Genomic DNA, 12,159 nt, shown 5'->3' on the forward strand with positions numbered 1-12,159 from the left:
CTCTATGTGTGTGTGGGGGAAAGTGCCAGGCAGTGTACTGATTAGTGGCTCCCAGTAGACAGAAGAATTGAGTAATTCATTTTCCTGCAGGGAAGGAAAAAGGAAGCCTAATAGTGAAGGTAGTTGAAAAGGGGGGTGAGAGTGTGCAGTTGTTTTTTAAACTGATCCCACCTCACTTTAATCTTTTGTAAAGAGCTGCCTTGATTAAATCAGACAATAGCCCCTATCACAAATAGGTTGCTAGCCAAAGCCAGCCCAAGTGTCTTTCTGTTGTTCCCTGGAAGGGCTCCCAGTTCCTAGGTAACCCTTATTGCCTGTGGAAAGTTGAAATTTGCATACATAATCATTTTTAGCCACTAATATTTAAATAATAAAAAAGTATAGAATAGAACATGCAGTAGAAATTCAATCTGTGGTTTTGTATTGATGTTGAATAGAGGTGGACTGTGGAATTTCCAAATGTCTTGTAATTTTTGGACATTCAAATTAGTATGTGAAATGATTTTCCACCAGCCAATAGAGGAAGTCTTTCACTTCCTCAAATGGTATGAAGAGGGAAGGGAGAGAGGGAGGAAGGAAGGAAGAGAGGGAGGGAGGGAGGAAGGAAAAAAAGGAAGAGAGGGAGGGAGGGAGGAAGAAAAAAAGGAAGGAAGGAAGGAAGGAAGGAAGGAAGGAAGGAAGGAAGGAAGGAAGGAAGGAAGGAAGGAAGGAAGGAAGGAAGGAAGGAAGGAAGGGAGGGAGGGAGGGAGGAAAGGAGGGAGGGAGGGAGGGAAGAAGGAAGGGAGGAAAGGAGGGAGGGGAGAGATGACTAAATATTAAATGGTAAATTAGTGCTGAGAATAGATAAAACAAGTGAACAAGACATCTCCCCTTGAGTGGCGTACATTCTAGCAGGGAAAAGATGACATCAAAGAAAGCTGGAAAGGGTGGGGCTGGGAATAAGGTGTCTGAATAAAGGCAAAGCTTCTGGTAGAAAGGTGGAATAGTTCAGGGAGTGAGAAAATAGAGCTGAAAAAATGGAGCATGACCTCAGTGCCACCAAATGGTGATTTCCCAATCAGGAAAACAATTCTCGCTTCTTAGAGGATATAAATGCCAGGGGTTATTTTTAACAAGAACAAAAACCAAGCACACTTTCAAAGACCAGAAATCTTCTGTTAAATGTTATATTTAAGTAACTCCAATCACCAGGCTACTGGGTAGGCTGAGACTGCTGGATTAATTAAATTTGGAAGTTCTGAGGTACAATAGGCCAGGAGATGATTTGGCATTCCTACTAAACCTTCCACCAATATGGTGAGTTCCTGGGAGTGAAGGGACCACAGAGTGCCTAAAAAAGGTCTAATAGCTCAAGTTAGAAATGGAACAGGTCAAAGCTTTTGTGCTGATCAGCAGTGAGGTCAGACTTGTGAGTGTCCTCAGCACTTCTAATCTGGGGGAGAAAGGGAGACCCAGTTTTTAACCCCCTCCCTTTTTTTAAAGCATCAAATCTCATTCATTTAGTAACCATTGTGTACTTTAATTGTTAATTCACATCTGGACAAGTCCCTCCTTATCTCTGGCCTTGTCAGTCAGCAGCACAGACTACTCATGCCATCCTCAAACAATGAAGTTGTATTCTGTGCAAATCTAAAGTGGAGTAGATCAGTAAAGCAGTCTGTGATTATTGCTTTGCTTCTAAACCACAATATTCAGTCCTGGGAAATTCAAAGAGATAGTCAATAAACTTAGGAAAGAAAGCATTGATTTGCATTCTTTAATTGGGAGGGTTTAGTAATAGCGCTGAAGATAAGCAGCCCATCTTGATATAATCTTTTTTCTTCTTCAAAAAACAGGATGTACAGAATGTGTCCACAGATGACAAAGTCTCTGATTTTCCAAATTCAGCCGAACAAGTAATAGGGGAAGAAATCAATCCAAATTTCTTACCTCTGGTTGAAGGTAGGCAACAAACCAGCTTCTGCTATATGTAGAATAGAATTCAAATCTATTTCCATGAAGCCACCATTGAAATCTGTCAGGATAAAGACTGTACTTGTGATTCCACTGGAACAGGGAACTTCCCTCTACCAAAGTCAGTTGGCATCTTCCCTGATTCTTGTAGCCTCAGAGAAATAGTTTGGAGCACTGTGAGGTATGAGGGGATTTGTCTAAGGTCCTGCAGTCAGCATTTGACAAAGGCAGAACTTGAACCCATGTTTTAATGCTTTCAAGGCTGGCTCTCAATCTACTATTCCATGCTGATTGTTTCTTATCCCAATGAACTTTTGCTGCATTATGGAAACTTTTTTAAAGGGGTTTGAACCTGTATAGGAAATTCCCAGTGTAAAAATTCTCTCTGCAAATGCAGATCAACAATTTACTTGTAACTTATGGGGCTAGAAAAGTGCTTGGGGCATATTAGGAGACTCAGGGACTTGCCTAGGATCCCAGAAGTATATCAGATTCAAGCCTTGAACCTATGTCCTCTTGACTTTGGGGCCAAATCTCTCTCTACTATGCAACTATTCCTTCTCAGTTTATGGAAGCATGTAATGCCCTTTAAGTGATTGGTTTCCAAAACAATTTGTTCTTTGTATATTTGTTTTTTAGTCATTTCCAGTCATGCCCAATTCTTTGGGACCTCATCTGGGGTTTTCTTGGCATTGCTAGTGGAGTAGTTTGTCATTTTCTTCTCCAGTTCATTTGACAGATGAGAAAACAGAGGCAAGCAGGATTAAGTAAGCTAGTAAGTGTCTGAGGCTAGATTTGAACTTAAGTCTTCCTGACTCCAGGCCTAGCACTCTGTCTACTGTGTCACCTAGCTGCCCCTCTTTATGTATTAACATAGTGTGGCTGATTAGGTACACCTTCATCTTCTTTTTTCATATAGCTTTCTACATGGTAGTAGTCCGTCCCATTCTGTGTGTGCTTGGAACTTTTAAAAAAAATCCTTACTTTCTGTCTTAGTATCAGTTCTAAGACAAAAGAGTGTCACTGGCCTGGCAATCAAGATTAAATGACTTGCCAAGGGTCACACAGCTAGGAAGTATCTGAAGTCACATTTGAACCCAGATCTTCCTGACTCCAGACCTAGTATTCTATTCACAGAGCTGCTTAGTTGTCCCTCCCTCCTTGATTTTCATGCCACATCTACTTAATCTCTTTCTCTATCTGACTTTCTATGCACTTGAAGAAAACCCTCTATCTGTTCTTAGAATTTTCTTGGATGTGTGCTTTCTCTCTCTCTCTCTTTCTCCTTTCCTTCCTTCCTTCCTTCCTTCCTTCCTTCCTTCCTTCCTTCCTTCCTTCCTTCCTTCCTTCCTTCCTTCCTTCCTTCCTTCCTTCCTTCCTTCCTTCCTTCCCTCCTTCCCTCCTTCCCTCCTTCCCTCCTTCCTTCTTTCCTTCCTTCCTTCCTTCCTTCCTTCCTTCCTTCCTTCCTTCCTTCCTTCCTTCCTTCCTTCCTTCCTTCCTTCCTTCCTTCCTTCCAAAGCAGAAGAGCAGTAAGGGGGCAGCTGGGTGGCTCAGTTGATTGAGAGTCAGGCCTCGAGATGGGAAGTCCTCGGTTCAAATCTGGCCTCAGACATTTCCCAGCTGTGTGACCCTGGGCAAGTCACTTAACCCCCATTGCCTAACCCTTACTACTCTTCTGCCTTGGAACCAATATATAGTATTGACTCCAAGACAGAAGGTAAGGGTTTAAAAAAAAAAGAAGAAGAACAGTAAGGGCTAGGCCACTGGCATTAAGCAACTTATCCAGGGTCATACAGCTAGAAAGTGTTTGAGGTCAAATTTGAACCCAGGACCTCCCTGTCCCTAGACCTGACTCTTTCTCCACTGAGCTACCTCTCTGCCTCTTTTGATCGCTAATGAGCTTGTAGTCCACTAAGACCTCTAGATCCTTTTCACCCTCTGTGAGATTGAATTTTTGAACCCGTATGTAAGATGTTTACATTTATCCTTTTCTAATTTTTTCTTATTAGATTCAGCCTAGTTCTCTAGAGAGCCAGGATCTTTTTTTTTTTTTTTGCTCTCCATGTGTTAGCTGTCTTCCCAACCATGTGCCATTTGCAGGTGTGGCAGGTGTGCCGTCTATTCCTTTATCCAGGCTACTAGTCACAGTGCCAACCAGTAGAAGGCCAAGATAGCTGAGGCACTTTCTGGGACTTTTGCTGCAGCCTGTTGGAGACGTTCCCCTCCGCTATGTCTCCTCTCAGTGTTCAGAAACCTGATGACAACGTGGGCCGGCTGACTTCCCCACGGCTTGTTTTCAGACGGTAGATCTCACGGCTCTCTGAGTACTTCTTCTGTGTTGATTTAGACAGTACAACTAGAAGCTGGCCTTGCCAAAGTGATATGATTCCTCGGGGAAGGAAATACCTGCTGGGGCCTATTGTGACACGAGCCATAATTAAATATTTTTTTAGAACCCTGACCTTCCATCTTGGAATCAATACTGTGTATTGGCTCCAAAGCAGAAGAGTGGTAAGGGCTAGGCAGTGAGGGTCAAGTGACTTGTCCAGGGTCACACAGCTAGGAAATATCTTAGGAAAGATAATGATTTTATTTTTATTAAAAAAAAAAAAAACTCTTACCTTCCATCTTGGAATCAATACTGTGTATTGGTTCCAAGGCAGAAGAGTGGTAAGGGCTAGGCAATATGGGGGTCAAGGGACTTGCCCAGGAAGTGTCTGAGGACAGATTTGAACCCAAGACCTCCCATCTCTGGGCTTGACTCTCAATCCACTGAGCCACCCAGCTGCCCCCCCATAATTAATTTTTATTTAACACCCTTTTGACAGAGTTGTTCTGGGGCTTGGGTCAGCATAGCCCCAGCCACAGATGAAGCACCAAACATCAGTAGGGACAGAGGTCTATCTGTCCAGACCTCTCAGGGAAAGGGTGTTTCCTGAGCTGTTATTTACTCACTCAAAAGCACTCTAAAAGTCAAGATATAACCCCAGGACTGGCCTGGACAGAGACAAAGTAAATAAAAAGCTGACTTCAGAGCCAGAAGGACCCGAGTTCAAGTCCCACCTCTGACACATATTGGTTGTATGTCCTTAGCAAGTCAATTAATCTGGGTCACTAGGTGGAAGCGTGGACCAAGCGCTGGAGCTGAAGTCAGAAAGATCTCAGTTCAAATCCTGCGTCAGACACTTACTAACTATGTGGCCTTGGGCATTGGGCTTAATCTAGCTCAGCCTCAGTTTCCTCATCTATAAGCTGGGGATAGAAATTGTGCCCGCATTTCACAGACAAGGGAATAATAATGTCTGTGAAGCAGCTCGGTGGTGTAGTAGAGGATTTGGGCCTGGAGTCAGAAACATTTGAGTTTAGATCTGGCCTCAGACATTTACTAGCCGAGGGACCCTGGGCAAGTCACTTTATTTTGTTTGCCTTGTTCCTTATGTGTCCAATGAACTAGAGACGGAAATGGCAAACCACTCCAATGTGTCTGTCCAGAAAACCCCCAAATGGGGTCATGACGAGTTGGACAGTACTAGCCGTGTGACCCTGGGCAAGTCACTTTACCCTGGTTGCTTCCGTTTCCTCATGCGTCAAATGAACCGGAGGAGGAAATGGTAAATCACTCTAACATGTTCCCCAAGAAAACCTCAGATGGGGCCACCGAAGAGTCAGACCCAGCTTAACCCAGAGTGGCTGCCTTGTAGGGTGGTCGCCAGGACGAATATATTTGTAAGACGCTGTGTGGCAAAGCCACACACTCACCTACCCTTATTTAGAAATGCCAGAAGACGTAATAAATGGGGGTTGGGGAGCAGGGAGGAAGGGCAGGGTTATTGCTTAGCAACCTGTAACAGTCCAACCCGCCGGAGGAGGCCTGGCTGCTCGTCTCCAGCTCTGCCCCGAGTGTGCGGCTAGAGAGGAGGGGAGGAGGACTCAGAAACTTGAATCAGATCCCTCTTGGTACACTGGCTACACAATGGCAGCAGCGAGCGTGGGGAGAAGGACGCATCTCATGTTCAGAGGGCAGGAAACCCCCTGCAGTCAGCACAGAGCCTGCTAACAACAGCAGAGGGGCAAGCGTTGATCAAGTGCTCACGGCGTAAACATAAGAGCTAGAATTCACCTGGCACATGAAGCCTTGCACAGATTATTGCATTTATTCCCCCAAACAAACCTGGGAAGGAAGCGCATGTTATAGAAGGGAAATTGAAGCAGACAAATTCAGTGATTTCCTTAGAATTATCCAACCAGGAAGTGTCTGGGGCAGGATTCAAACTCATTTCTTCCCGACTCCCAAGTCCAACACTCGATCCATTGGGCCAACTAGGCAGGGGACTGGGTTAAGGGCTGGAGATTTAGGGAAAGGCCAAAACAGTCCCTGATCTCCCCTGATCTCCAGGAGGTTATATTCTAAAGGGGAAGACGGCATGTATAAAAATAGGGTATTTTAAAAATACAAATAGATATATTTATAAATAAATACAATAAATATATTTTATTTGTTTGCCAAAAAGAAATAAATAAATGGAAAATCTCTAAATAAATATAAAAATATACTAGATGGATAACAAAGCGAATGCAACATCCTAGTGGCTGGTGGGGCTGGGAAAGGCCTCCAGCAGACGGTGGGAATTGAACTAATTAATTTAATTAATATATATTATATTATAGTATAGTATATATATAAATAAAATATATAAATATATAAAATATAAATTAAAAATAATATAATAATAAAATTAATAAAAAATAATAGTTAAATAAAACACAATGCAAAACCGAATGGTATAGAAGAGGATAAGGATAAGGATAGCCTTTCCTCCACTTCTATCTGACTAGAGAAACTTACTCTAAAGGGAGGCTCAGAAAATTTTGCCTTCTAGCCCTTTGGGTTATCCTGAATACAAAATATTGACTTGATTTTTTTAATCCTTATTTTCTGTCTTAGAATCTAAGTTCCAATGCAGAAGAGTGATAAGGGCTAGGCAGTGGGGGTTGAGTGACTTATCCAGGGTCACACAGCTAGGAAGTGGCTGAGGCCAGATTCAAAACTAGCACCTCCCATTTTTAGGGCTGGATCTCTATCCACTGAGCCACCTAGCTGCCTCCCAAATATTAGCTTCTTAAGGGTGTTTACTTAGACCTCTTGCAAGGCTCTCAGAACCAGGTGCTAAGTTGCAGCAATCTGAAAAGGCAATAAAAGGGACTCGAGTCTCATGATCTTTGAACCCAACAGTCTTATAAGTTCTTAGATCCAGACCTACTGTCTTTGATGTATTCTAATCATAATTTTTTTTTTAAATGGTCCCCAAAGCAAATCTGTATATAAAGGCCTGTTGCAAGATGTTTGTTTTTTTCCATCTCATTTAGCCCTCAAATCCCAGAAGTAAGAGATTTGGAGGGCAGGAAGTCCTGGATCTATTATGGTTTCACCACACCCAAATACCCTTTTCCCAGCACAGAAAAGCAAACTAACTGGTCAGTGGAGGCCCTGTGAAGGGGACAAACAAATACAAACTAAAATCTCTGTTTTGATTCCAAGTCAGGCAAGTTTTAGTCACTATTGAGGAAATAATTACCTTTAAAATACAAACAAACCTCCTAAGCCTTTTCGTCTACATGTTTGTGCGCCAGTGAGAAACTGCTACTTTTATCAATTGTGTCCTCAATTACCTGCAAATGTCTGCACATTTTTAGTAAAAAGATAATTGATATTTATCATGATAACTCCAAGGACCTGTGAGATCATCAAGCACCTTCTGAATGATCAAAAACAAAACTGTGCTCAGTGTAGCTTTAAGTAGTTTAAAACAAGTTTTCTTTGGGAGTTGGTAATCCATTTGTGTATGGCATAAGATTATAAATTTAGAACTAGAAGAGATTTTAGAGGTCATATATAGTTCAACCCTCTTCTCCTTTTCTGACAAATGGGGAAACTGAGGCTCAGAGAAATTTAGTGACTTGCCCAAGATCATTCAGAGCAGAGCCAACTTTGAAACAACATTGTCTGACCCCAAATCCAGCATGCATTGCCTTATGCCACATAACACTCCGTGCTCATTTTGATTCTTCAGCTATTACAATGGTCTATGATTCACAGCCATATGACATCACTGCAAAATGGCAGAACTTGAGAATTGAAAGGGGCTCCATTGGCCATCTTGTTAAACCTATACAGGGAATGGATTTCCACTCTAATATGCCCAAGAAGTAGTTGTGCCCAGTTTCTTGTGACCTTCCAAAAATTGGGAACTTACTGCCTTTTGAGGTGACAAATTCCACTTCCAGGAGACTCCAGCTATTAAAAGTTTTTCCTGTCATCATGCATAAATTAGCCTCTTTCCAAAGGCTACTGATTTTTTCTGGTCTGCCCTCTGGGGCCCAGCAGGACAAATCTAAACTCTCCTCCACATGACAGCCCTTTAAATATTTGAAGAAGGCTCTCATGTTCCTCCAGAGCCCTTTTCTCTCTAGGTAAGGCATACAAGTCATGACTCATGAGCCTAGAAAGCCTTTCTTGGTCCTGAATGCCCTTCTCTGTACACTTTCCAGCTTGTCAATGTTCTTCTACTATGGTGCTCAGAACCGAACACAATACTCCAGATAAGAGGGCAGAGGACAGTGAGTGGGTCTGTTACCTCTTGTCTTAATGAGGCCCAAGATCAAATTAGGTTTTTTTCACTGCCAAATCACAGTGCTGACTTGTACCAAGCTTTCAGTCCCCTCAAATCTCAAGATCTTTTTCAAACTAATCATGCCTTTCTCAATCTTCTGCTTGTGAAGTTGATTTCTTGCACCCAAGAATAAGATTTTACATTTATTCCTACTGATGTTCATTTAATTAGATTGAGCTCAATGCTGTAGTCCACCTAGCTGCCCCTATATCATTTATATTTTATATTTAATTTCTAAATACATGCCCTTTCCCCTCAAATGTAATGGAAGCTTCTTGTGGGAAGGAATTGTTTTTTTCTTCTTTTATCTCTAGCACTTAGCTCAGTTAACAGCTATTTGCTGAATTGAATTAACTAGCATGCTTCCTTCCCACAATGAGCTGGATAACAAATAGTTTACTATATCTTTACAGTAAACAAAGCTATTCCATCAGCTTATTCAGTTCCCCAACTCTTAACACTTTGAGTGTTGACATTGTCAACTTACTGATGTTAGTATGTAGAACAAGGAATTTTTTTATTGTTTTCTAAAACTTCAGAGTCGATATTTTGGTAGTACAGTCTGTAGCCTGCTGTTCCTCTTCCATTGGTAAGCCCAGCTAAAACACAAACTTTTTTTTGTGAAGTGTTTTTGGCTGCCTACAAAGTAATATAGCACAGCCTCGGCATGTTCACCGAATCCACCAGTATCCAACATTCTCATTAGATCTTTCCACACTTCCCATATCATAGTAATACTATATCTGATGGCTAGGCTGCACATATAATCTAGAAATATGCATTGCCTTGTCTAGAAATAATTTTCCTTTCTGACGACTCTTTAGGAATTACCAGGATTTGGCAGGATGGAATTCACTATTTGAAGGCTTCTTTATTTAAGAGAAATGGAAGGAGGGAGTAGAATAGTTGTTAAATCATGTCCAATTCCTTGTGACTTCATGGACTATACTGTACATAAGGTTTTCTTGGCAGAGATACTGGAGCAATTTGCCATTTTGTTCTACAGTGGATTAAGGCAAACAGAGGTTAAATGATTTCCCCTAGACAGCTAGTAAGTGAGTGAGGCTGAAATAGAATGCCTGATTCTAGGTTTAGTGATCTATCCCCTGAGCTGTATAATTATAGCCTTGATGGCGAACCTTTGGCACATATGCCAAAGATGGTACACAGAGATCTCTCTGTGGGCGTGAGCACCATCCCTAGCAGAGTTGGTTACTAGAAAGGCAGAGGGACTCTGGCAGAGCTGCTCCCTTCCCCCTTTCCAGTGTGCCTTCTCACCCATCTGTGTTTGCTTTCTCCCCTGAGCACAGTGCTTATGCCACTCCCTTCTCTTTCTCCCTCCCCTGTTTGGGGTAAGGTGGTTGGGGGAGAAGCACTTGATCTCTGGTGGGGGATGTGAGGTACTGCATGCAGTCTGGGGGAGGGGGGTTGGTCATGGCACATAGTCTCTAAAAGTTTCACTATCAATGAGCTATAGAATAGAATAGTACACGATGTCAAAAGGATCTATGGAAATCCAGAAACCAGAAGGAGAGGAAAGCGATATAAGTCATTTCAATCAGAATAAAAGAAGAGAAAAATTGACATAATAATGAGTATATACTAGAGACTTCCTGGCCAGATAGAGGAAAAGGATGATGAATTCCTAAAGCAGAAGACATAGGTCAAGATATAGTCATGTGGGGTACGGGGTAGGTAAGAGACTTCAGTTATCCAGACATTTGCTAGAGATCTCTTTTTTATAAAAACAGAACTTATTACATTTTTATTGAGCTTGTTGAAAATTTCATCTCTTAGAAGATATAAGAATTAATGAAAGGAGCTGTTGCCCACTGGAGAACAAAATGGCAAACCACTCTAGTACCTTTGCCAAGAAAACCATGTGGATGGTATGGTCCATGGGATCATGAAGAGTTGGATAAGACTGAATGACTAAATGACGAGATCAAGGGGAGAAGAAAAGGGCCATTATGTATGAAAATATTTGTAGTCATTTTCATAATTATAGCAAAGAACTGAAAACTAAGGAAGTGCCCATCAATTGGGGAGTAATGAATAAATAGCAGCTGTTCTGAAAAAGATCTAGGGGTCCTAGTGGGTTGAAGCACCATATGATTCAGCAGTGTAATTTGACACTTAAGAAGCTAATGCAATCTTGGGCTACATAAAAAGATATTAAGATTATTTGTGTTAAACTGTTGTTATCCTGGATGGGTTTCTTTTAGCATTCTCACCACTGGCAACCAGTATATTTATTTGCTCAGTGGCTGCCAGTTCATTTGAATATTAGCCCAGGAAAACTATAATTAGGTAGTAAGGTCACCACCACAAAATCATATTGTGCCAAATATAGATGACTTCCTGATTTTTTGGATTACAGCTCTTTTCTATTTGGGAAAAAAAATTAGCTGCATAAGCACTTATAAATGATGTGTGAACAGTGACATCGAGGAATAGGGTAGAAAGTGACTGGAATATATGCCTTACTGAAAGCTACTTTACATGGCCAGATGGCAAGAGTGAGTATGGGGAAAAAAATCTCTTTAGATTTCTTTGTAATTTTCTCCCCATGATTGAACTCTCAACATTTTAGAACCACGAGTCCTTTTATCTTTTTAATCATTTTTAAGTGACTGTGAAGGCTACTAGTTACATAATGCACTGATTTATAACCATGGTTGATAAAGGATTCTAACCCCCTTACACTCCCAGGCATTTGTAGCACACAGTTGGTGTTGGCATCTAACCCAGTTACAAACTGTGCCACCGTTGTGCTGATCAGCCATAGTAGAGGAACAGATGGAGAAGAGGAGAAGATGGGAAGTCACTCTAAGTAGGGGTTCGACAGTGAAAATTTTTTAAAATGTGGTTGATCCATAGGGGGCAGGTACTCAGTCCCTAGCTTACTGGGTACTCTAGAATGGAATCTTGTGCTTCTCCATCCCCCAGATAAAAATCTAGACCACCAGAATCTATATGGAATTGATACGAATTTGCAAGAGGTATATATACATATATACCCATATCCCTCAGTGGATAAATGGTCTAAGAATTATGAATCAATTGTTCTCTAAGGAGGAAATGCAAAATGTTCAGAAACTCTGGCAAGAACTGATTCAACTCTTTAATGAAAGAAATGCAAAAGAAAAAAATTTAAGAACCAATATTATAGCCACAAAATTGTCGAAGACAGTTAGAAATAGTAAAATTCAGGGGGCAGCCGGGTAGCTCAGTGGATTGAGAGCTAAGCCTAGAGATGGGAGGTCCTAGGTTCAAATGTGACCTCAGACACTTCCTAGCTGTGTGACCCTGGGCAAGTCACTTGACCCTCATTGCCTAGCCCTTACCACTCTTCTGCCTTGGAGCCAATACACAGGATTGACTCCAAGACAGAAGGTAGGGGTTAAAAAAAAAAGAAATAGTAAAATTCAATGCTGGCAAGGACAGGGGGAAACAGGCATCCAATTACACAGCTGGTAGAATTATAATTATTCAATTTTAGGGAGAAAGATCTGACACTCTACGTTACTAAAAT

General features: G+C 41.5%; 1 protein-coding gene across 3 annotated transcripts in view; it reads left to right on the top strand.

The window, feature by feature from the left end:
* Positions 1–12,159, top strand: part of EFCAB5 (EF-hand calcium binding domain 5) — a 146,016-nt gene that overhangs the window by 10,406 nt on the left and 123,451 nt on the right. For all 3 annotated transcript variants that reach the window (XM_056819579.1, XM_056819578.1, XM_056819580.1), the window contains exon 4: positions 1,836–1,941. In XM_056819579.1, the coding sequence (XP_056675557.1) occupies positions 1,836–1,941 (106 nt within the window). The remainder of the gene's footprint in view (positions 1–1,835; positions 1,942–12,159) is intronic.

The sequence above is a fragment of the Monodelphis domestica genome, chromosome 2 (assembly GCF_027887165.1).
Source record: "Monodelphis domestica isolate mMonDom1 chromosome 2, mMonDom1.pri, whole genome shotgun sequence".
In the NCBI taxonomy this organism is placed as follows: Eukaryota; Metazoa; Chordata; class Mammalia; order Didelphimorphia; family Didelphidae; genus Monodelphis; species Monodelphis domestica.